This window comes from Anas platyrhynchos, chromosome 5, assembly GCF_047663525.1.
Source record: "Anas platyrhynchos isolate ZD024472 breed Pekin duck chromosome 5, IASCAAS_PekinDuck_T2T, whole genome shotgun sequence".
Classification (NCBI taxonomy): Eukaryota; Metazoa; Chordata; class Aves; order Anseriformes; family Anatidae; genus Anas; species Anas platyrhynchos.
This window is the reverse complement of record NC_092591.1, coordinates 12,846,581-12,872,193: the sequence shown is the minus strand read 5'-3', so window position 1 is coordinate 12,872,193 and position 25,613 is coordinate 12,846,581. Positions and strand designations below refer to the sequence as shown.

The following is a 25,613-nucleotide window of genomic DNA, read 5'->3' as shown; positions in this document are numbered from 1 at the left end:
AGTGGAAATTCGGGGCAGAGAAATAAGCGCCGGCCTTCACAGCTCCTCCCAGGGAGTGCTGGCATTGGGTCCAAACAGCCCAAGGGGTGTCGTTGCACCGCTGGTAGGCACGAACCTTGTGAACAAATGAACACTGCATTTTCCAGATGCTTTTCATATTTATTTATTTTTAATGCTAAAAGGTGCAGCTTAAAAAAAAAATACGAGGGGAAAAAAAAGCTCTTGATGTTTTTGACAGATTCCACATGATAATTAGCTAGTAAAAAGGTGTGGGCTGGCAAGACAGGAGGTATGAATGATACGCTCGTTCATATGCATTTTTCTTTAAGCAACACTGTTACACTGAAGATGCAACCCTCTGAACAATTGTGCAGAGCAGAATAGAGCTGTACCCATTTGAAATAATCCAAGACTAGCCGGAGAAACCTACTGGCACTTCCATTTCTATTTCAGAATAACCCTTTTGTCCAGGTAAGCAGCTCTTTCTACAGCATATTATGCATATAATCATATAGCTGTGCGCTAGCTTCCAGTTAAATCCAGTGTCTTATTTAGTCATGTTCAAATTAATTTCTAGAATAATCACCTTTTTATTACGCTGTATGTTCTGAGCATTATCCTTCCTGCCCTTTGTATCCTATTGAGGTCACAGGAAAGAGCAGCTGAAGACGATGGCGCTTTTGTTAGTTTTTTATCAAGAAGAAGGAATGGGCAAAAAGAGGAAGGATGAAGGGTCTTAATTATATTGTATGAATCTTAAATCATCCCCCAGGAAAATGGATGTATTCTGGGTACTGTGCCTGCTGTGAGCCTAATCCCACAGTTTGTGCCTGCCCACCAGCTCCCAGCTCCACACGACAAACAGGGACCCGCTCCCTGCTCTGCTCCCCTCCGAGCTCCTGGAGCTGCTGATGGAGGCACTCACCGACGACTCCCGTACGCTCCTCACGGAGGTAATTGCGGCCCTACGTGTACTGACTTGAGGTATGGGGCAAGCTCTTCCATACAGAACGTCAGCAGCAGCAGCAGCGACTACCTGCGCTGCAGGGACTTGTCCAGTGGCTTCTCCGTCAGCAGTCGGGAGCTGGTTGCGAGTGCCTGGCACTAGTTCACTTGTCGGTGCCGTGTTTTGGCTGGGTGCAGGCGTAGCCGGGAGTCAGCCTCTGTCTTAGTGCACAGCTTCTGCACCCAGATGTGTTCATCTGGGTCTGCTTAACGGAAAGTCTCAAAGAGCTCAACTCTTTCCTGAAGATTGCAGAGAGGAAAAAGTGGTCTGTGTAGCACTGGTTTGATTCCTTGAGAGAATGCCGGGCTGAGCTCTCCAAGACTGGACACCATCAGGGAGGGCCCCTTCCCCATCACACCGCTGGTCCATCCCGCTTGCCAAGCCACCAGTCTTCCAGAAATCAGGCCTTGCAGCAGAGACTTGAGCTGCCAAAATATCAGACTGCGTCTGTGCACACATCAGGCTTCACTGCAGCGGCACAACTGAATTCGCTCCAGCCTCTAGCCCCCAGACTGGCATGTGTTGCCTTTAGCCCCACAGAACAGCTAAGGAAACCCCAATTTAGGGCTGTAGGGGTAAGGCTGGATAGATTTTACCCTTCAGCCACTGTGATGGATGTGGTGAATGTGTTTGCTCTTCTTTCCCAGCTGCTTTGCAGCTCCCAGGCTGCGTGGAGGAAGCAGGAGGTGCAAAAGCTGAGCTGGGGGAGACTGCAGTGAGCTGGGATGGGGAGCTGCAGGCGGGTTGGGCTTGGTGGGAGCAGGCGGGGCAGGTCTGCTGGGGGATGCTAGGAACCACAAAAAGGAGGAATAATCGGACAAGCAGTGAGGAGACTGAACGGGCTGAAGAGCAGATCCATAGGCTGATGCCATCTCGTTGCTGTCAGTTATTGCTGTGGCTGAAAAGACACAGTTGGAAAGGTTAACACCTATGGAAAAGTTAGGAAGATTATTAAGCATTTCTTTTTAAGCTTTTGAAAGTTAGATATTAGAATGAAGGCTGTGTAATGAAGCTTAAAGTACAACTGATTTATTCATTTGTTGCAGGTTTTTTAAATTGCTTTATCATTTCTTGTAATTTTTGTGGGAACTGTGCCTTGTTCATTTCATAAGCTAGACTTTCCTGGAGTCCAATAAATCCAGTAAATGAATTTATCATAAATTTAAATCCAGTCAGTACAAAGCTTGTAAATTTAATAGCTGGTTCAAAAGCCTCTCTTTTTCTGGCAAGAAGATCTAGAAAGGTATAAGTTGATAGCATGCTTGTGAATATTTCCCGTTTCCATTAAAAAAGGGGGGGGAGGTGGGGTTGGATATGGAGACTTGGGGATGTGAATGCTGTGGTGATGCTTCCTGCTACAGCCATCGCTTGCTTGCTTGCCAATAATGGGATGCCTGATCAACTAGATTGCAAAGTAAAATGTTTAAGAGAAAAGTAAAACAAAAATCAAATGCTTGGTTTTGTCAAAGTTTGGGAAGTATGGTTACAAAGAAAACCATTTAGATTGAGGAGCTCTGCCACTGTAACCCAGGGAAGCGTAGCTCTGGATTTGGGCCTTCTCTGCTGTGGATAGAGCCTGACATCTGGGATATTTTTACTAAATGCGACCATTAAATATTGGCAATGTGGCCTCTTGATCTGTGTACGTTACCATGAGAAGTTTATTATGTTTGTATATCTTACATAACTTTAAGTATTTTCTGGCTGGAGCTTTTCCTTACTAGCTTCCATTCTTGTCTGTCTTCTGCTGAACTGAAGGGTATTAAAAAAAAAAAAGGCATCTTCTGCTTGCCTTGTCTGCCCTAGAAAATTGCTGTGCTGAGAGCAGATATTGTTTTCTGCGGCATCTCTTTGGTGCATTTGGGAGAAATGTTTTCCAATGAATTTCAGCCTTTTTCCCACCTCTCGTAAATCTAGCAATTTTCCAGGTTCAGTGTGCTGCTCGCCTTATTGCCTGTGGAATTCATTGCTGTGTGCCACTGAAGAAGCTTATTGTGCTCAGGTATTGTCTAGGGTGAGTATCATCACTGAAATAAATGTTACATGCTTGGAGGCAGCTAATCCGTGTTCAGGACTGCTTTTAAAAACGTTCCTGTTTGAATCATAAAGATCATAATGCTAAGTGGTGTCCTGGCATGTTTTGAATTTGCCTTCTGAAATCATAGACTAAAGGAAAAAAAAAAGAAAAAAGAAGGATCAAAGAAGGGAGGAGGGAAGAAGAAAAAAATTTCCAGCTTCATGAGAGAACCATCAAAATACTAAATGAGTTTAATTCAAGTGGCTGTACTTGCCCTAGCTTGTGTCGGTACAGCTGGATACAGAGGTCCAAGTGCTGTGAGGTTCCCCAGAGCCAAGAAAGCATAAGGGAACGTTTGTGCTACTGCTGTATGGCCATATTAAACCTAAAGGTTTGTCTTTGCCAGTCGGCTCAGCCGTATCTTGAAGCTTGGAGCTCAGAGGCTGCGGCAACCACAGAGGTGACGAGCTTTATTGGGCAGGCTTTCTGCTTGTTTTATTGGCACTGGCGTTTCAGCTCAGTGCCGTTAGGAGATGGCCTTTAGAAAAGGATGTGCTCAGCACACCCTTAGCCCATCTAATCTCTCAAGCGAAACTCTCAGAGGAGAAGTCCTGGCTGCCACCAGCAGGAGCTCAGCCTCAGGAGGCCCTCGAGGCAGAGCACTGTCCGGGCACCGGGCTCTGGGGGTTTGCTCTCTGCAACGGCAGACCGGGCATCTGCTGGCTCTGTCCCTCCTGCCGAGGCCCATACGTAGCCCTGGGGAGATGCAAAGCTGTGTTAGTCGGTCAAACCACACTTGTAGGCTTTTTTCAACACATGCAAAGTCTGCAAAATAGATTCTCCTTGAGTCCTTCCTTTCCTCCTCCATGAAAACTGGAATTTCTTTATAAAACAGGCCAAGTGCGTGTTGCTGTCGCATAGCCAAACGCCGTGGTGGATGGGGCAAGCCTTGGAGCACAACTCCTTCGCTCTGTGAGGGTGGTAGGACCCCGCTTACGTAATGTGCTGCAAATGGCACCACAGCAGGGTGACATTTCTGACAATACTGTGCACCCTGTTGTAATAAAAACATGATCTCATGCTAGGGAATCTGCTGGTGGGAGGGGGGCATGCAAATCTCCTTTAAATAGAAGAGTTGCATCTTAAACCAAGTAACTTTTCAGATGGATGATTCTCTGTTTCCTGAACAGAACATGAAATCATCTTTCTTTTTTTTTTAAAGAATTAAGAAAGAGTGTTTTGTCTTCCTTCCCTGTATTCACTAAAATTTCTGATCATAGTATTAAAATTAAAAAAATTATTTGGCATAAATTATTGTTTTACTGTATATCAAATAGTTTGAAGTGGTAGCTTTGATATCTGTCAGAATTAAATGGAAGGAAGATTTAGCCCCCACTGAAGATGAACAATATGGGAAATATTCCACTCTGTTGTGGCCTTCGTGCAGGTTTTTGTTCCCCTTTCCCGTCCAAGCAAGACTGCCACAAGATAATTCAAGTACTTCTCGCAAACACTAGATTAACTGGCAGTAGTGGAAAAAATTGTACATTACTGTGAAAGGAAACACTGAACAAGATGTGTTTTAGAATAAGCCTGGAAATAGTTTTCTAAAATTGAATGACTTTTTTCTTCCTTTAATATTTAAATTGTAACTTGTCTTACTGACAACCTATAATGAAACCTAATGTTATACTGCATTAATTCCAGACTCTAAAATATTCAGGAGGTTCAGAGTTCTGAAGACAAGTCAGACCACTGCTGGAAGTGGAGCCATTAGCTGAGAACAAGTAACCAGAGTTTTCAAAAGTGATGAATCTGCCTTTGACTTTGGTAACCTTTTCTGCAGGTGCAGGAGGAATGTGTTATTCTTTTTGTATTATGCTGCTTGGTTTGAGTCCATAGAAAACAATTTGGAAAGATGATAAATCTTCAGGAAAAAGCAAAATGTTTAGTAGTGGCTATATCTTATTCATAAAAGGTATTGATCGGAGGCTGAGATTTTCTGACTCTCAAAGAATCCATTTACGAAACATGACAAAACAGAAACCATTTCAGATTGATAACTCTGGATTTCTTACTGTTGGTGTTGTCTCAGTTTTAATAGATCTTTAATTTCTTAAAAGGAAGATGGTTTTGCTTATATATTTCTAAAGTTTAACACTGTTTAAAATTTGTTTTAGAAACTTTTGCATTTATGATTACAATTTTCATAAAAATTCGGATTATAGAACTTAGATTAAGAGCTAATGGCCCAAGGAAGTTTGAGTGTCAGGTACTATTCCAATATCTAATGCAGAAGTTTGGAAATGGAAAAAACTGTGTGCTAACGTAAGTAGTTGCTGAGATGCTTGTATAGTGCTGCCTCTAATGTACTGTAAGGCTGCATTTAATTGCTGATCAGCTAGTGGCTGATGCCTCTTAATGGTTTCCTGCTAGTGGGGATCAACATCTCCTTGGGGAAATACATAAGTATGGAAACAATACAATGCTGGTATGTAATGCACAGTCACAGGTAACTTCTAAAATTACCTAGTCATCAGTAGTCATCAGTAACTTTTAAAAGATGTTTTAAATGAGCTTTCTTGCCTTTTAAGTCTGTCTTGATTGTGGGTAAAAGTGGATCTTTCTGCTTTATTTGCTTGATAAGCAGTTGAAGAATCTAGGGGAGACATCCAGTTTTCTTAAGGCAGTGGCAATATGTTGAACCGAGTACTGGTAAAGTTCTTAAGAACTTATTGTATGTACCAGTGTGCGGAGTTTATTTGCATGTGGTTTAAAACACATTTCGCGTAAGCAAACCTTGCATCGTTTGGTTCATTTTGTCTGACAGTGCAAAACAAAAGTGAAAGTCTTATTAGTGTGCAGCATGTGACAAATCTGAACTCATCCTTTGCTAGTTTTGGTAACAGGACTTGAACACTTAGCAGTCACCTTGCCACGAAGGTCAGAGTTGTGGAGCTGCTCTCCCACGTTCCACGCGTGCTTTTGTTCCCTTACCCCTAAGGTGGTGGTGGTACAGCCGTGTTCCTCAGAGCATCGCTTAGAATGCAAAACAGTAAAACACAGCTATGCTCTGCCTGGCTCTGCTGCCCTTAGGTAGCTCTGCTAATGACACCACCCTTGCCTTTCTTTGCAAGCTCTTGTTATGCTGTATCTTTAGCTTTTTAACTCCAGGCAGATCATATGGGGTCACTTTTCTCAAACTACTGACCTTGGAGTAATACTATGGCTACAGAATGCTGTCTTTGCTCTCCTGGGTTTTGTTTACAATGTCTTTTTATTGTACAGACTGCTCCCAGCAAAACGTGGAGCAATGATAATTTGGTAAGCCATTCCCGATTGCTTTGCATGCTCGACAGAGCCTGCACAGTAACTCCGAGCTGTAAAGCGTTTGCATTGATGAAGCTCTTCTCGTGAAAGTTCCTTTAATTTATTGACATGCTGAAAATTTCTTCTGTCTTTCACTAGGGCTCTGTTGGGGAAGATCATTTTTAACTGGTTGATTTCCAAATTGCATCTCATCTACCATCTGCTGGGGAGAAAACAGTGAGCTGCTGGCTTCAGCTTGTCAGCTAGTGGCAGGTCAAGGGCACATGCTTATAATTTTGCTGTAGCAATTGCTGACTTGTTAGCCATGAGGAACTTTCTGAGAATTTTCTGTTAAGATCATTTTCTTCTTTCTCATTTTGTTAATGAATACAGAGCACCCAGCTGTGAGATTCTCAGTGATGATTGCTTTTATAGATTGCCTTCTTTTCACATTCTGCTTCTAATTTTAGGAAGTTATATTCCTTTTCTTTAACTTTCTAGTGGTGAAGCTGTAAAAGGACAAGTTATTTGTCAGTGAATGTTTGGAAATACAGTAATAGACTTTTACAGATATTGGACTACAATAGTAAGCTATGTTGGAGAAGAGAAAATACTGCTCACAAAAATAACCATCTGTAGTCTATATAAAGAATACACATATTTGGGTTACAACTTCTTGAATAGTTTAAGCATGGTCTGTTCTCATATAATGATTTATATTATTTTTACTGTAGTCCCTCTTACATCACCTTTCTCATGGGTTCCCAGTGCAACGCAGAGTACAGCATTAGGTGGATATGTGGGATAGTGCTGTCCTCCCTCCTCCTACATGCACATACCTTCTGAGGACATGGAAAAACTAATCTGGTCTGTTCAGATTACTTTGCTGTGCGATGTACCTGATTGTATCCAACCAGGGCAGCTCCTTGCGATGCTATTCGCTCTTAAGCACATTGATTTGAATAGGGATTGAACTGAAAAGTTGTCCTACCCGTTCAGAGACCTCACGCAGCTGTACCTATACAGGCTTAGAGACAGGTATGTTGGGTCTATAGCTATCAAGTTTAAAGATTAGACTCAACTTCTTGTTCCCCAGAATCAAAGCTTTCCAGCTAGACAAGTGGTGTTTGCTCTCTTATCCTATCATACGTTTTTATAATAAAATGCAATTTGAGGATTTGACAGTTCATTCCTGTAGCATTCAGCTGGCAGGCACTTTTGCTTTCCAGGACTTCACGTAAAGCAAGACAGTTTTACAGCTTTAACCGTAGCTAAAGATTTCTGTCTGGTTTTTCTCTTAACCACACCAAATAACAAGCTTAAATAGGATAACATTATTTTGGGCTTTAAATCCACTTGCTTCTCACAGCGGAAAGCTCTAATCTGGTCAAATCAGGGTCTAGTACACCAGTCCAGTACGTACCAGACTTTCGGATAAGCTGTTGCACATATGTGTTGTCATTGTTCCCCAGAGACGAGCCTGGAAAGCTGCTGCTGTGTTCCAGGTATGGTATAATGCTTTGCATCAGGGAAGTGGATGGAGGAAAGATAGCCTGTGTGATGCTGTCGACACTAATCTTTTAAACAAAGGGGCTTGGTGTTGTGTTGTCAAAGGAAACCAAACTGCTGTTTTATTTTCCCATTGTTCTCCTGCACAGAGATTCTTTTGGTCTGCCAAAGACTGCTGACATTATGCCGCAGAAAGAGCCACCAGAATGCTTGGTACTTTCCAGATCTTGCGTCTGAGCCTGGCAACTGTGTCGTGGCTGCATTCCACTGTTTAAGTGCCACAGTGAATTGCTCATTTTCATTTTGAAAGATCTTTTTGTTTTAAACCTTAGATTTTAATGGTTGTTTTTCTTTCTAATTCTCCTTTTAGCACTCTGGTGCTGACAGTTCAGACAGACTGTATCAATAAAATGGGTTATGTGGCTGACTTTTGTGCCCCAGCCTGAAAGATGCATTAAATGAACCAAAAAGGGAGGACAGGATTTAAAGTGGGAGGTGCCTGCCGTATAGGGATTTTTTTCTGCACTGTTGTAGTTCCAGGCTAAACAGATGGCATCGAGAGAGGTGAGGCAGAGAGATCGTTTGAAAGTTAGTGCTAGTGTGACTCCCAAGGAGAAAATAGTTCCAGTAACTTGATTTGTTGCATGAGATCTCAGCGATGATGTGGGCAGGAGAAGGGGAGGTTGCCAAATGTGTACCAAGTGACATGTGCAGCTTCTGACAGCTTTGCAAAGTTAGTGGAGTCTGAAACCCGAAAAATTGTTCTGCAAGTGTAACATCTTTAGTATTCCTACCTGCTATTGCTAGCATACTAGGTCAAAACTGATGGATGGCCCTGTCTAATCTGAGCTGCGGGGCCGTGCTTTGGTGTCACGGGCCTTTCAGCAGCTCTCGTGCTCTGAAATATGCCTGGCTGCAGGGAGAGAACTCTGTCCATGTGCACGTTTCATAAGGCTCTAGGGGTGCTGAAATTATTGGTGATTTCCAAGGAATGTAAATACTTGTACAGGGGTACTCCCAGCCAGGGGGAGGAAAGGGACAATCGAGTTTATTGGACTGTGTGGATTCGATGGCCTGGCACATCAGATGGTTTCAGGAGAAGTGTGGAGAGTGATATACTTGCTGATATCTCAAAGTATTACTACCAGTTGAGCTCAGTTCAGGCTTACTGACAGTCTGTGTTTTTGTTTTAGAAAGAAGGCATCTCTGTGTGTGGGTGATGCTGACTTTTCTCTGCCATCCTTTGCCATGGTTTCCATCATTTATGTTATCAGTTAACTTCTGCAGAAGACCACTGCTGAAATTTGCCATCTCTAGAAGGCTTAGATTTTCTCTTCTGATATTCTGCAGTGCATCTGAGTTCAGGGACAGCTCTGGCCAGGGCTGTAAGAGGCTGCTTTTAGTGAGGACTCTAATGGTGTCTGGCAAGCACCCCTGCATCGTGCTAGGTTCTTTCCAAATGCATAATGCACAGAATGTATCCTGAAAAGTTGGGGAAGTACTTCATTTACAATTTCATCCTGTTAATTGGTATGCTAAGGAGACAATGTAGATTGAATAAACTCAAACTTGCTTACCAGTCAGAATCAGTATCTAATGTTTCCATTACTTAATCAGCTGTCATGGTCTGAGCTGGACAGCATAGTCTCAAAATTAATGTCTGCATAAGGCAAAGGTGAAATATGTTTGTGTAATGAAGTAGTTCTTTGGGGGGAAAAATGCCAAGTCTGTTTTAATTTTAGCTTTTTTATATTTGTATTTTACAATGTGCGGAAAATAAGTGAACACTTGTATAGCTTACCCATCTTGAAAATCTACAGACACTTGACAATGCAAAAATAAATGTTTCCTGTTGTTGTTGTTCTTTTTTCCTAAAAGAAATGCTTTTAACTCTGAGACCTCCTTTATTTCCTACATCATTAATTTACAATTCAGATTTAGGTTTTCCATCAGGCTAAAACTAGAAAATAGCATTCATTTTAATATGCCTACCTCTAACTAGTAGTGGAAGTGTGTCATTTTGCTTTACCCTACATACAAAGAAAAAAAATCTTTCAATCCTTCTGACTTGCAAAGAGTGTGCACATCCTCTTGTTGGCTGTGCTTCAGAAGTTTCTTCACATTTGGCTAAGTTCAAGTAATAAATTGCTGAAAAACTGGAAGACGCTATGGAAGCAGATTAATCATCTGACTCAGTATTGTCTTATAGTTTGCCACAAGAAATCTTTCCAATCTATGAGATCATGGATTAGCTGGTTGGAAAATTTAAAGAGTGCAGGAAGAACATTCTCCCTTTTTTTTTTTTTTCGTGTATTCTCTAAAACCTGCAGAATCTCAGCAAAGCATAAATGACAAATGACTGTTCTTTTTAAGCTTTAACATAAATGTGTATTATAATGATAGAACAGTCATCTGAGCTGATACTTCCTCATTTTATCTAACTTTGGACACTGTAGGTGGCATTAATCTCATGAGATAGTAATCTAGACTTGCACTACAATCCACAAAAATAAATGAGCACATGTAGAATGTGATTCACTTACGAGCTCTTAAAAAAAAAAAAAACACCACAAAAAACACTAACAAATTGCATACCTTTCACTTTAAAAATAAAAGTACTTAAAATACTTTTTTTTTTTTTTCCTTCTCATTCCTATTTTCGTTTTATTTCTTCCCATCTTCCTCTTCTTTAAAAACAAACAAAAAAAAGGATGGTGATTAATTCCAACAGGCTGTGGGTGCTACCGGTGTAGGCGATAGGATGGCTGTTCTGCCGGTCTGTGGGCAAAACTGGTGGTGGTGACTGCTGAGTAGATGTGATGCAGTACGTAATGCTTCAGCGTAAGTTGTTAGGATTTACGGGCTCCTTCATATACCTTTCAAGATCGTGAGCAGCTCTGGTTTTTATGATAGCTGATTGCAAAGAGGGCACCAAATCTAAGTATATGGACAGTGTTGAGAACTTGCTAGAGTTACTGGATTTATGGTCACAAAAAGCAATGCGTACTGATGTAATGGTATTCTTATAAGATTGTAAAACTATGCAGTAACATTTGTGTATTACCACTGCACAAATTCTATCTTTTTGGTTTTCTTTTAAAAGCACGGTTTGTGTTTCCTGGGATAACCATGAAGTGTTTTGAGGCTTTTTATGTCCTTACGATAGTGTGTGTCCCACAGTTGCTTTAACCTAACTGTGCCATGAAAATCCATGTAACCTAGCTGCCATGACAACACACGTGGGGACCATGAAAGCGATGATGCAGCTATGATTGAACCGTCCCAAGGCAAGGCAGTTTGTCACCTCTTGGCACCGCGTGCTTTCTCAGTGCCCCTCGTGCTCCTGGCGTGGCCTGTTTGGGGCAGGATGCTTGAGAATGTTTTATATAGGAGAAAATGTGGAGTTCCTAATATCCCACCTGACCCTCCCCTGTCCCAGCTCCGTGCTGTCCCCTCAGGTCCTGTCACTGTCCCCAGAAAGCAGAGCTCAGCACCTGCCCCTCCGCTCCCCTCGTGAGGGAGCTGCAGGCCGCCATGAGGCCTCCCCTCAGCCTGCTCTGCTCGGGGCTTAAGCCCAGCTGCTCATGTATCTTCCCCTCTAGACCCTTCATCATCTTTGTAGCCCTCTTTTGGACACTCTCTAGCAATGAAACATGTAGTTGTTTCACTTTTAATATTGGCTTTGGAACAATAACGAGATGGTTCTGCTCAGTCTCTATTCCCTTACTTATATTTGTTAGGAACTGCCCTTCGACTGTTCTCTGCTGTGACGAAGAGCTGTATGCTGCAGGGGCAAAGCACGAGTAAGACAACAATACAGCTCTTGCTTTTGTGAGCAGAGGAGATAACATCTGTTGTGACCTTTTTTTGTGGTTGTTTGGTTAGTTTATGTAATTAATTACCCTCCTCTTGTTTTGGTACAACGTCGCTTTGCTTATTTGCTTGTGTTTCAGTTGTAACTTTATTGCTCAACAGACTCTGATCTGGTGATCCCAGCTGCCAGAACATGCCATCCTCACCTTGCATAATGCTTGTTTCAGAATTGAACTTCACATTCTTCAGAAAACATTTCTTTATTGTATTCCATATATTATATGGAATATTATTATATTTATTATATTCCATATATTCCTTTCATAGCTTACTTGTACATGTATGCAAAGAGAAGGAAAAGTTAACTGTAGCTGGACTCTTAACACACCTTGTCTTCAGTCATAATCTTACTGAAAGCTGTTAGAAACTTAATTTTTTTTTCTAAATATATTGGAGGGCACTGGATCCAGTGTAGCAACTTCCATGCAAGAGCAAGCTGTAGGCTGCAGCAAGAACATGAGTTAGGTGCAGGTGGAGCTGGAGGGGCCATAACTGTGGAAGGCCAGGATGAGCCATGCCTGGGACAGGGGGCTGTTCCTCCTTGCCTGGTCCTCAGGGATGCAAGGGGAAGAGTTGAAGTGACAGCTGGAGATGGGCAGGGAGGAGGAGATGTACGTCCTGGTGGTGATTAGTGGCAGTGATTCTGTCAGGGACTGCAAATACAGCAGTTGCTTTACTGTTTGAAGAGTTATGTTTAAGCAAAATTACTGTTGCTTTACACTTTAGAGTAATTGATACTTCAATGAGGATGTCTTTCTTCTGTAACGGGTAAATCACTTTATCATCAACAGATATCCCCTTGGGTTTCCTTCTCTACCCCCATCTTGGGAGCTGGCTGTTTACGGAGTTCAGAAGAAAACTATGCCATAACATATTGAATTTGGCAGAATGGCTGAAGTTTGAATTTGGCTCGTATTGGTTAAATCAAGCTTTTGATTTGGTTGCCTATTGTCCAGTATGCTAATCCGTGTTATTTCCAGCTGAGTTAAAGTGTAAAGTCATTAGAGCAGCGTGGGCCTTTTGTTTGTACAAGGCAAGGTTAAGTTCTACAGGCAGCTCATACTGCTGCCAGCATGTCTGCCCATCTGATTTGGGGGATTAATTACCTGTCCCAGCTGCCCTACAGAAGCCTGTGCTGAGCAGAACCACGACTGTGCCAAAGTTTGGAAAGCGTTTTGGTCGTGTCGCGAGGAAACTTTTTCAGGAGCTCGAGTTTTGTTTTAGTTTGTCAGAACTGGGCACTTGCGTTAACCGTTGTGTTCAGCATAAAAGCTTTAATATCCTAATGTGTGTTTTAAAAATACACTCTGAAAATTCTATAACAGAATTAACAAGCAGCCTAAGCGATATTAGCCTGTAATTATTTATGGACTGTCAGTATCGTTACAGTATTTGTTTCCAAGTCTGCTTTTGGTAACCACAGATAGCTGCTGGGGGTGTGAGGAGTGAGTAAGCCAAAGAGCAGCTTATGAACAGATTTTGAAAACAATTTGCATTTGATTGGATCAGAGATGAATAGAAGTTCTTAACTTTAAATGCTATTTTTCCCCAGACCTTTTTGATTAAATGTTTGTATGTATAAACATTTTTGGGCGTGCTTTTAAATGCATTCAGAAGTTGAAACTGTTATTTTCCTGTTTGAAGGACTTTGTTTTAAAGTTCAGCACTAGTTGTTATGCACAAGCCATTTAACTTTCATTTTATGCCTTTGTACATGTGAAGTGGAAAAATCTGGTTTGGGATGGAAGGAAATAAAGTACACAAGAAATGAAAGCAAATACTAGCTTCTTCATGAAGAGGTTGGCTTTAACAGGCAGAAGAGATGTATGCCGTGGACTCTAATGAGGACTTAGGGAGAAGTGAACTATGATTGTGGTTACTAGTTTAAATATCAAGCAAGTATATACTAGTTATGATGGGTTAACATATTTTCTCCGGTCCGTAGATGATACTTGAAAAAATGTAAGCTTGTCCATTGCTTTTATTTGTCTGATACACATGTTTTATCACATATATGAGAGAGAAAAATCTAAAAGTGTATGCAAAATATCAGAAAGTGTAGGTCTTTATCTAAATGACTGCCGATACTTGAAAGTTGTGTTAAGTAGAATATCGAATGGTGATTGTTCAGAACTGCAGAGCACATGGATAGTCTGATTAACAATCAGTAGTCCTGAAGGCCAACTTCATTATCTCATCTTACTTAGATATTCTTTTTATTTTTTTTTTCCCGTTCAATTGTTGAATTTCCATCTCTTCCTTTTGGTTGCTTAAAAACTTTCTTCCTCCAGAGGTCATCAGATTTGAGGAAAAAAACCCTTGCTTTTACCAGCAGCTGCTTAGCCATAACAGAATATCTTTGATATTATACGTTGTTGGTAATACATCTCTTTCTGTTGTTTAATTTAGATGACAGTGCCTCTGCTGCAAGCAGTATGGAGGTAACGGATCGCATTGCCTCTCTGGAGCAACGTGTCCAGATGCAAGAAGATGACATCCAGCTGCTTAAATCTGCCCTTGCTGATGTGGTTCGACGCTTGAATATTACAGAGGAACAACAGGCCATGCAGAACAAGAAAGGACCTACCAAAGGTTTGCATTTCAGATATATGTAAAATAGGTAGTGCAAGTCAATAAAAACATTTTGTGTGTATTAAACTAGGTTATTCTTTCAATCTTTTAAATGCTCAGAATCAGCAAATCAAAAAAAGTTTGAAATTTAGCCCCTTAAAGAGAACACATACAAATCTCAATGGTTAAATCTGCAAGCCTTCTAAAGTTCCTATGAGTCACTGAAGCATTTTCATATTCTTACTGCTTATTCCACAGCCTACTTGAACTTTGGTTACCACTTCCTGACTTTTTATCAAAATTAGTTTATAAACTCTTTGGGGAATGTTTCATCTTCTGTGGATGAAACTTGGAAGAGTTTTTCTGATGGGGGAAAAAATAACGGTAAATTCAAGCAAAATGCAACTTCAGTTAAAAATAACTTAAGCGTTTCTGGATGGTGGAGGCATGGTGATATGACCAACGAGATGGTGCAACACCAGCTGCTTGATTAAAAAAAAAAAAGGAAAAGTACAGCTGCAGTTGATGCCTGAATCAGCTACAGCACAGCAGATCCAGAGCCAGCTGGATTAAAGCTGTAACAGACGTTGCCACTCTGCAATGTCCTGTGTTGTGCACATGCGCTGCAGAGTGCTCTTGCTTGGTCCATTTCCTACATGAATATGTTGGCTTGTAGGCAATCAGAAAGGCTTGAGTTAAATGTTCAGCACTTCACTGAGGCAAGGGCTTACTAGAACCCTACTGATGTTATGTACTGTCATCGGTGTGTCTGTAAAGGCATGGAAAATTGCCTGTTTGGAGCTTAGTGGAAGCATGTGAGCTACTTTTGGGTAATCTTCGGAGTAAGAGTGATGGCAACCTAGATAAGAAAAAAAAGTATGGCTGACTTTGTAGTCTTTCTGTTGTCTAAACCATGATGTCTTGAATTAAAATTTTAATTTGTATTAATACGTGTAGGAAGTGTCACTTAATTATGGATTCATAACTTTTTCAGAGCTACAAATTGTTTTACTTTGTGACTTTGTGCAAGATATTTACTTCTAGGCGTTGATTTAACAGAATACATAAGGAACTACTTAATTTGCTGAACTGAGATCTTAAGTTTGTTTTAATATTTTGGATCTGGAAATGGGGAAAAGAGAAAGGAACAGAATTTCAGAGCCAGATTAGTTAATTGTATATGATGCTATTTGTTGGATAGAATATGTATTAAATATTCGTGATGTTGTTCTCCCATTCTGTTCCCTTCATGTTGTATTCTCCTCATTTTGTCCTTGTTTGTTCAATTGCAAAAAAATATTTAAAGTATCTGATAAGTTGAATGTTACTGAAGGTAGTCTGTTCCACCAAATGTGGTTGTACAAGGGATAAAGAGGCTTCGTGTTGCCTGTAAAATAGTTATTATCTGATGTGTGGAGGAAATAAAGTCTAGTTATTATTGCTGAATTGTAACCAGATCAGTTCTTGCCTGCTGGCTTTACTTATCAAAATACAGAGCCGAGCTTTCATGGGTTCTGTGAACTGAACTGTAAATCGGGGGAGACTTTCATGGTTATGGCAGGTAGTTAAAGCCATAGTTCAAAGTACATTCATAAAAAACTTCTATAAGCCTATATTTCTGCCTTCTATGGCTGTTTTTTAAAATGTGCATGTGGCATAAATACTTCTGATTGTATGTGGGAAATTGCAGTGTAAGTAGCTGTACATGTGACAATGCAAAGCGGGGGCTATAAAGGCTAACTGCTCATCCATTACCTCGTATATAGCGCTTGTACCATTAGTGTATGGTCAGGCTTATTAAACATATTCTAAAGCATGAAAGAATGTGAGGTATCCTGATGGTTTGTTTCTTCCAGCTGTTTTGTCACGTACATTTCCCATGATGGTCTGTTTTCCCTGTAGTAGGCCCAGATGCTTTATAAGAGACTGCTTGCAATCACTTAGCCCAGAAGACCAAGTTCCATTTCAGTTCATTTTGGTAACTTGGACTAGCGTTTCAGTGGCTCCTAACAATGAGTGTTAGAGAGACGCTTGCTTGGGCATGGGTGAAACTGGAACTGTGGCTTCTTGTGTTTTGTCTCTTGGGCTAAGTGTGACCTGATCTGCTTTCTTTCCATTGATCATTTAATGAGCAATTCCACACTTATAATTTTTAAAAGTGGAATTTGGTCTCACAAAGTGTCATCAAAATCTCATCCGCACAACTGGTATTTGAAGCACATTATATACATGCTGTTTCGTTTGTTCAGTCCAGAATTAAGTGTGTGTGTGACCTAGGGCGGTTCTGCCCTTTGAAGCAGTTTTGGGATCCCCAATGTACTGTTCAAAGTCTGGAACAAGAAGCTTCATGGGACAAAAGACAACATATTCCCAGTACTTCATAATTAAAATTGCTTTAAAGATTTCAAGCTTAAGGCTTTCAAACATACAGTGGAAAAGAGCTCGACCTTGTTTTCAGTCTGTGTGCATTCTTGCTCTAGACTTGAGCTGGGCAGCTTAAAAGCAGTGTAAGTCACAGGCGCCGAGCTGCTTATCTGCTGTTTGTGGAGCTCCTTCACTAATGGTGGCTTTTTTTTTTTTTCCCCTTCCTTATTTAATTCAGCTACTTCGTGGAGTTCAGTATGGCTTCCTGCCTTTGTTTTACTCTTGTTTGTTGTTCTTTCCTTTTGCAATTATTGGTTTGTTTGTAAACTTAATGGCCCTATTAATCCATAGATCAGAGTATGATTAAAAAAGCTGCTGCTGAGGCTGGTAAACATGTCAGTACTGCTACCACAGGTAAGACCTTGAAGCAACAGAACTTCCAAAATAAATGTTACTGACAAAGAAATAATACGAGTGTGTTTGAGTTACTGACATCCACTGCTTCTAACAGTAATGACACGCTTGGAGTTGTTTGACTGTTACATCAATTACCACTGGTATGAAACAGCTTTGTAAAAAAAACTAAGTAGTGCCAGAGTAAATAGTGGATTAATTGAATAATTTGTATTTTTTTCTGTGTGCCATGAAAGAGTTTTGTGTTGTTGCTTTCTGCAGTATCTGCTCATGGGGCTAAATCTTTAAATCTCCAGCAAGCATGGATTCTGGGCTGGGGCTGGATCTGAAGCAAAAACCTCTGACTGCTAAAAGTTGCAGGGTTTATTACTGGCTGTTGCTAGCTTTAATTTCATAAGGTTAAGAGAATAACCTCCAGCTGGAGTTCACTTCAGCTACCTTTTAATAGGCATTTTTTATATAACAATAAAGAAGGAAAAATGTTTTAATCATTTGTTTATTTAACTTTATTATTCTAACTTATGATCTCAAAGCCTCATGAAAGTTTTGTGAGCTACAGAAATCGTGACAGGAAACAAGAATACAACTGCTTAACTGCAGCCATCTGATTCTCTAATATACAACAGAATCTGTTTTATATGTTAATTATACATTAAATACACAGTAATACATGAAGTAATTATGGCATTACAGTAATTAGTCAGGAAACGTAGTAGGGCATTCAGCATGGAGCTGTGGAATGAATAGAGTAGAAGTAAATAGGATCATGATGTCTGATTTAATTTATTTTTATTTTAAGTGTGAGAAGCAAAAGCACAGTAAGTTTTAGCTGTTTTGTATTGCCTCTTGCTGTGGATTAACCGTGGTTGGCAGCTGAGCCCCACACAGCCACTCACTCGTCCCCAGCATGACAGGGGAGAGAGTTGGAAAGGTGAAAGTGAGAACTCCTGGGCTGAGATAAAGACACTTCACTAGCTAAAGCAAAACTGTGCGTGCAAGCAAAGCAAAATCCAGAATTCGTTCACTACTCACCACTGGCAGGCAGATGTTCAGCCATTTGGAAAGCAGGGCTCTGTCATCTGTAATTGTTGCTTGGGAAGACAAATGCCATCACTCTGAATGTGCTCCCTCACCCCCTCCCCTTCATCCCAGCTTTTATTACTGAGCATGACCCCTTAAGGCATGGGACATCCCTTTGGGCAGTTTGGTCAGCTGCCCTGGTTGTGTCCCCTCCCAGCTTCTGGTGCACCCCCAGCCTTCTCTTGCTGGCAGGATGGTGTGGGAAACAGAAAGGACCTTGACTCTGCAAACACTGCTCTGCAATAACTCAAGCATCGGTGTACTAGCAACACTGTTTTGGTCACAAATCCAAAATATAGCACCATAAAAGCTACTATGAAGAAAATTAACTCTGTCCCTGTGAAAAATCAATACAGGGCTGGAAGGTACCCCATGTTTGTCTTTAGTCTTTCCTTAAAGCTGCCTTTAAACTCAGACAGCTCTTGCTTTTTGTATCCTTGCTAAGAATGGTACTGGTCAACCCATTCAGTCTTCTGCACTTACAGGCTGTCTCAGTGGGCATGGAGCTGTTTCTTTTTCATTTGTTGACCTGGTTTCATGTCATCCTTCGTTCCTTTAAGCCAAACAGTTCTTATTGCTTCAATATTTACTGATGGGAAGTGACTATATGATGAATACGTAACAAGCAAGTATATATTTTAATCAAATTAACTGCTTTGGTACACATGTCAGGCAAATATAATTTGTCTTGAAACTTGCACTCAAATAGATAATATTTACTGATGCAATCTTTTCAATGCACAGGCTTTTTTTTTTTTGTTGTTCAGTACATATGACTTCAGGTGAACAAGTCAATACGTGCTTGCAGTCTGCTGCAATAAGATGCTATCATAACATAATCTAGAACTGTAATTGTTAGTTTTTCTTTGTTTTGACTTTTTAGATTATCCTCAGCAATCTTTTTGTTTTTCTTTTCCAGAGTATTCCGTAGGTATTTTCACTGAACTTCACAAGGTTGTCAGATATTTTCTCCTGTGTTTCTTAAGTGGCTTATGGCTGTTCAGTTTCCTTTGGGTATTCTTTCTTTGACCCCAGAGATTTTTGGCATCTTTACAAAGACAGCTTGTAATACAGCGTGCTGTCAAGTTTCAAGTGTTATACAAAGATTTGGTTTTCATCCTTGCTGTGCAGAGAGCACTAGTCATGCTTTTGTCTGTGTTTCCAGGGTATGTTCTGCTATAGTTTTCATGTAAGTACTCATTGCTTGCAGTTTTAACCAGTTTGGTTTTGTAACTAACTTCTAACATGAATGCAACTTCTCAGTTATTCTAATAGTAGTTACAGGTTAGATGTGTATAACAATTTTTCTTTTGAGCCAACATTTGGTCAGAACATAAATAGATAGTGTCAAATTATTATTAAGTACACAGTTTTGGTGTTTTCAATAGCTTTTTCTGACTGAGGGATAAAATTCCTGTTTGTCAAACAGAAGCCCACATTCTTTCAAATAAGAGGTGTGTGTGTGCAGATGGAGAATAAGGATTTATTAACAGATTATTTGCTCGTGGAAAACCTGTATGAATGTTAAGGAATAAAGGGCAGGAGTTCCTGGGGTAGCAGCCTGCTTTCATTTCTAGCACATTTCTGAGCATTGTCCAGGTGGGCAACAGACAGATGCTCTTTTAGCAGAGCAGGATTGGTTTGGGTGGCAATAGCTGTCTTTGCACTTACCAGTAAGCTGATTGAGCTAGAGTAGGGTTTTACAGGTGTGACAGTTATGGAATTGTGTGCTGAATCCATATGCAGATGATTTCATGTCATTATAAATAACAAGGAGGAAATTTTTATTTTTTTTTTTAAAGTCCACATCCATAGTAAGTTTGGCAATAATGAAACAAAAATGGCATACAAGGCAGATATTTTAAAATATTTTAATGTTGTTTTCTGGAGGAAAAAATGAAAGTAAAACCAATGATTTCATCCTCTGCTTGTTTTACAGCAAGACCTCTGGTACAAACACTGCCTTTAAGGACTACTGTTAATAATGGAACTGTGTTACCAAAGAAACCAAGTGGCTCTTTACCTTCCCCATCAGGAACCAGAAAGGAAACTGTATCACCAGCAGCAAAAAGGTACATAATGTAACACTATAATTGTTAAATTGAGAAAATAATGAATCTCTTCCTTCAAGCTTCCAAATATGTGGGTTTTTTTTCTTACTTTCAAAGCAATTGTCTATATGTATTTAGTTCAGAAAGAAAAGGAGAGATGGAGTTCATTCTAATAAACTTTAAACTTATTTGGTCTAATTAATTGGAATTGAGGTTATTGGTGTGAATATTGAAAGAACACACAATGCTTAATCTACTAGTTTGTATTACTTTCTTGCTGCTGTAGTCTAACAGAATAACACATTTCTACTGTTGTGTAACATGACATGAAAAGTATTGCAGCAATTCTTTTAATAGCTGTTAGAAAACAGTCTGGAGAGTAACTGTGCTATCATTACAGATCAGCACGTCACCTATGGTTGTTTTCTCTCAGTAAAAATTATCTTGAAACTGCCTGCACAATGCTATAAGCATCCCAGGGAAGAGAATTCGATGCCTAGGACAATCATGCAAATGAGAATATCAAGTTTTATGTATCTTACCATTAGCATGTATTTATGCCCTTTAATAATTACTCAATTTGCTTTGTGCGTGTGTGTTTTTGCGGGCGACATGTATGCTTGTTTTGTACACGTAGGTTATACGAAATGCAACGGATTGGGTGGAGCAAGTTCAAGTTGCGTGTGATAGTTGTGGTGTTGGTCTGTTGTACTGTTTGCCTGTAAAAGATAATACTATGGGGGATTTTTTTGCCTTTTTTTTTTTTTTTTTTAACACTTTGTTGTGTGTCATCCTTAGCATTTTGTGGAGATGATGCTCTCAACTCTGAGGAAGGCAAGTTGTGGAGATGAGAGTATTAACATGCTAAGGGCTGAGGCTTCCTTTGTAAAGAGACTTCTTCCTTAAAGGGGAGATGGTGACTATATGCCACTCTTTTTGTTACTCATTTCAAGGCAACTGGTTTTCCAGAAGCTCTGGGTTTTGTTGTTATAGAGAGGCTGTGCCATGCAGAATTAGTAGTGGAAAGCACTGTAGTTATTTCAGTGTCACCCAAATAGAATTGGGCTTCTATGAAACGGGGCTCACAGCAGCTGCAGGTTTTGGTAGGTTTGCTTGAATCAGCCCTTAAGATAAGAGAAGGAAGGTAAATACTGTATAAACGTTTCTGTTATCAGAATTATGTTATCAGAATTTGGCAAGTGGGTGGAAAAACCTGTCTTTTAAAGAGAAAAATGATTAGTATTAAAAAAAAAGTCACTATTTTGATTCACTATGGTGAATTTTTAAGTAAACTTGTTCTTTGCAAGCTTTTTTCCTCAATAATTCTAATTTTATTCTTCTTAATTAAACACATATTTTTAAGTGTCAATTATGAAACAAAGTGAGATCACAAGTATTGCCCTGCCTCACTTGTGTACAAAGGGTGTGACTTGCAAGTCTGTATCCAAGGTTCAACGGAGGACTTTCTGCTTCAGAGCAGGGTGGGTCAAATGGAGGTGAAAATCACACTTGTCCTTTCTCTGTGCTGAGAAGCCTTTGCATAACTCAATCCATCCATTGGACAGTGCCTGCAGAGCTCCCAGTCCCCGTAGAAAAATATATCCTGCAGTCTGCATGCCCTCTGTGCTAGTGGGAAAGTCCTTAGGGGATTCCTTAGGGAGTGTTTAATGACTCTTGGCTTGTCTGTGAGTGAAATCTTCCAAAGCATAAGGATTTTAATGTCCTTTTCATATGTTTCCTTTTTGCTATGGGGGCTGAACTGAAGGTGCTTTAAATATGCAATACTAAAATGTATATTCCATTTTAGGAAAGAAAAAATACATATGAGTAGTTTGTCTGTTATAGACAGAAGCTTATTAGAGTGCTTAAATCTAGGAATGCATGCTTATATCCTGAAAAAAAATCCAGGTGCTGTAGAATTCCTATTCCCTTCAAACACTGAAATGCTGTATTGATTTAATTTAATATTCAATTTTATTTATTAGTTTATTTTAAATTAAACTATATTAAAGTATATTTCTGTGCCTTAGCTATAAATACAGTTTGAAAGGAAGTGTTGAATTGGAGTGTTAAAACACCTTCCCAATGAATTACTGTACAAAACTTTTAGTAAATAGTTCTCTACAATCATTAGTTTTTGATAATGACCCTTAAAATAATTTAGGGGATTTTGTGTTTTGTAGTATAGCATGCTCCAAGTATTCAGTATTCAAAGGTAACGTCTTAACTGTTCCAAGTAGCTTACTTGCGAATAGTCAAGTAGATGAGTTCATTAATATAAATTAATTCATACTTTGTATTTATAACGGGCTGTTCTGCATTCAGGAGCTGTATGTGGGTATGCATAAAGGTAATATGAATATAGCAGCAAGGTCAAATAGTTCCGTTTATTCAGGTGGGTAGAACTTGTTAAGAAGCTTCACTTAATGCTGAAGAGTTTATAAATAGTGTGTAATTTTTAATAACTTTGTAAATTATCATCTCTGCTAATGTCATAGAATCATTAAGGTTGGAAAAGGCCTCCAAGATCATCTGGTCCAACCATCACCCTACTGCCAATATCACCCACTGCCATGGTTTTATAGTGCTCTTCTCATATAAAGTGATTCTAAAACTGCCACTACTTCACAATGTAGGTATTCTATTAGTCCAAAACATGATGTTGTGGAATAGCAGCTCCAAATAGTATTAAGTGGTTATAGATGCTTTAAAACTTGATTTCAGCTTGGATACTTTAATACTTTTCCTATACAATACAGGTGCAGAATGAAAAAATTCAGAGTTTTTCAGAACTTAAAAAAAAAAAAAAAAAAAAAAAAAAGTAAAATTTGAGAGGTAAAGTGAAAGAAAAGTTTTGTTTTGTTTTTTTAAAGAAGAAACTTCTTTTATGAATCTTATTTTAAACCTGTCTGCTGTTGTGAACTACAAATATATGCTAGGGTTAATATAATAAAAAATTTCGTCATCTTCTACTGTGAGCATATTTTCAAAAGAGACATACACCTAGGTTAGTGGAATCCCTGCCAAATGTTTATCTGAACACTGTTATGAAAAGAGGATTTACAAATAAGTAACTTCTGATTCTTCCTTTCTCTCATTTAAAAAATGAGGTTAGGTAACGTGTGGTATCCAACTGCAGTGATTTTGATCTGTCCCTTGAAACAGCATGACATGCGTATTTGTATAAATACATGCAAATAATCTCTGTGGAGATCAAGTGTGCGTCCATACATTCCATTGCTTAGAAATAGATGTGCTTATCAATAAGTCTACAATCTCATTTCATACAATAGCTGTGTTTAAATGTATTGGTTAACTCATTTGAACCCGCAGGTTGGTATACTGTTCATCCCCTTTGCTGGATTACCAAGGAGATGCAGTTCAGAGTTCACTACATTCTCCAGTTTCCCATTTAATATCTGAAATGGAAATGACTTCTTCTGGCAGGAATATAAAATTGCAGATAATAAAAAAAAAAAAAAAAGGCTTGAGGCTGAAAGGGTGGAACTAGCAGAGTTTTTATTCAGATTGTGCCACATTCCCTCAATGACCTTATGCAAATCATTTAACCTCTATGCATATTGGTTTTCCATATGTAAAGTGTGCATCTCTGGGTATCAGTAGGTTGTTATAAGGCCTAATGTGTTAATTAGAACCAGATCTTGTAAAATGTTGAGTAACCTCAGCTGACTCCGACTTCAATTAGAACTGAGGGCACCAAATCCCCTTCAGCATTCAGCTCTTGTATAGCCAGAACCCAATTACCCAAGTTGAGGAAGGAATGAAATAACCTGAATAGGAAAAAATACAAGACACAGGTCAATCAGATGATAAAAATACACAGCGATAATGCAGTGCAAAACAGAAAACCTGGTGATGCTGGTGATTCTGATCGAGCACCAACACTTGCTGCAAAGCTGCACGGCTGCCAGGTGCAAGCTGGCTGCTGCGGAGCTGAAGTGATTTAGTGATGGACTGAATAATCACCTGACACAGATAATCAAGAATTGCCTGTCTTTATAAAGCGTCTGAAAGTCGTCTTCACAAAGAAATTAATCTAAGGGAATTTGATTTTAAATTTCACGTGTTTAGTGTATGCTGTAGAAGTCAGCATACAAAATTGAGCTATTTTGTGTGCCAGCTTTTTACACTCTGCCATATTTTTATTTTGAACTTTATGCGTAGGATAATTATTTGAAAATTTCATTCAAAATAAGTTGGTCTTTTTGTATCATGAACAGATATCCCCTTTCCCTTCCCCCAGCACTCTTCCTTTCAGATGTAATGTGGCTTGAAGTTCATTGCTTAACACTAAATTTGCCTTTGGAATGTGTCCAGCACGCAGTAGTAATGTTTTGTGTTCCCTATTAAAATCTAGCTTTTTGTGACTCATCTAGGATAGCTTTGTTTCCAATAGTTGAAGGGGAAAAAGGAAAAAAAGAAAAAAAAAAGAAAAGTGTAAGGGAGGAGAGTGCAGACAGTACCTTTCCCAGTGGGGATGCTGATGCAGACCGTAGGCTAGCATATACTCTGCCTTTCAAAAAGAGACAATCAGTCATTCTTTCTTCTTGAGCAGATTGTAAAGCATTACAATGCTGCAAAACTCTGACAATGGAGATCAAAAGGAAGAAACTGGAACAAAGAAAACATAAAAAAGCTTTGTTTGTAGGGAGAATAAAATACTTTAATATGATGAATTCCTGTTCTTCTAAACTCTAAACACATGGCCCCTAGGAAATTGTTCAGTCTCCTGGAATTAATGTTCTACATTCTGTTCTGGGGGCAACAATGATTTGTAACTGGCACACACACACTCTGTATCAAACCTTCAATTTAGTCTTCTGTTTAACACTCTCAAAGAAAATGTTTTTAAATAAAACGAGTATAAATAAAAAAAACCCTCTCCATTGAACTTCAAGTGGCAAACTATTAAGCCACTTCACTATATCTCGAACAATTAAAGTTATTAGTGTGCTTTGCTCAAAGGCATAATGAAATTGAAGTCGTATATTATTCTTGAATTTATTCTAATTGATTTAAATGAGGGTCAGAAAGAGTGCTAGACAAGTTTCAAAATATTAATATTGTTGGCTACTGTCTAAGAGCATTGTGCACGATTTTTATGTATTTATTAGAAAGCTTTAATTTTTTCCCCCCAATATTTGTTAATTAAACATACTTATATGCGTGTGTGTATAAATATTTATGTATATATTGGCCAGATTTGCTCTCTGCAATTCAGTGATGCAACCATTTGAAACAAGCTGTGCAGTGCTGTGTGTGTATGTGTGTGGATGGGTGAGGATTTCTTTTCTTGTGTTTACCATTGCTTTTTTAAATGGTCTTTTGTCTTCTAGCTGGATCATCTGTCTGTTTCCTCGGATAGCCTCTTTGATTTTTCTTTTTTTCAGTAGCTTTC

General features: G+C 39.4%; 1 protein-coding gene across 8 annotated transcripts in view; it reads left to right on the top strand.

The window, feature by feature from the left end:
• Window positions 1-25,613, top strand: part of EML1 (EMAP like 1) — a 121,352-nt gene that overhangs the window by 54,594 nt on the left and 41,145 nt on the right. For 4 of the 8 annotated variants that reach the window (XM_072038305.1, XM_072038303.1, XM_072038304.1 and 1 more), the window contains exons 2-4: window positions 14,124-14,306; window positions 17,001-17,063; window positions 20,083-20,215. In XM_072038305.1, coding sequence (XP_071894406.1) covers window positions 14,124-14,306; window positions 17,001-17,063; window positions 20,083-20,215 — 379 coding nt within the window. The remainder of the gene's footprint in view (window positions 1-14,123; window positions 14,307-17,000; window positions 17,064-20,082; window positions 20,216-25,613) is intronic. The other 4 variants (XM_072038307.1, XM_072038306.1, XM_038179749.2 and 1 more) reach the window with 1 other exon arrangement.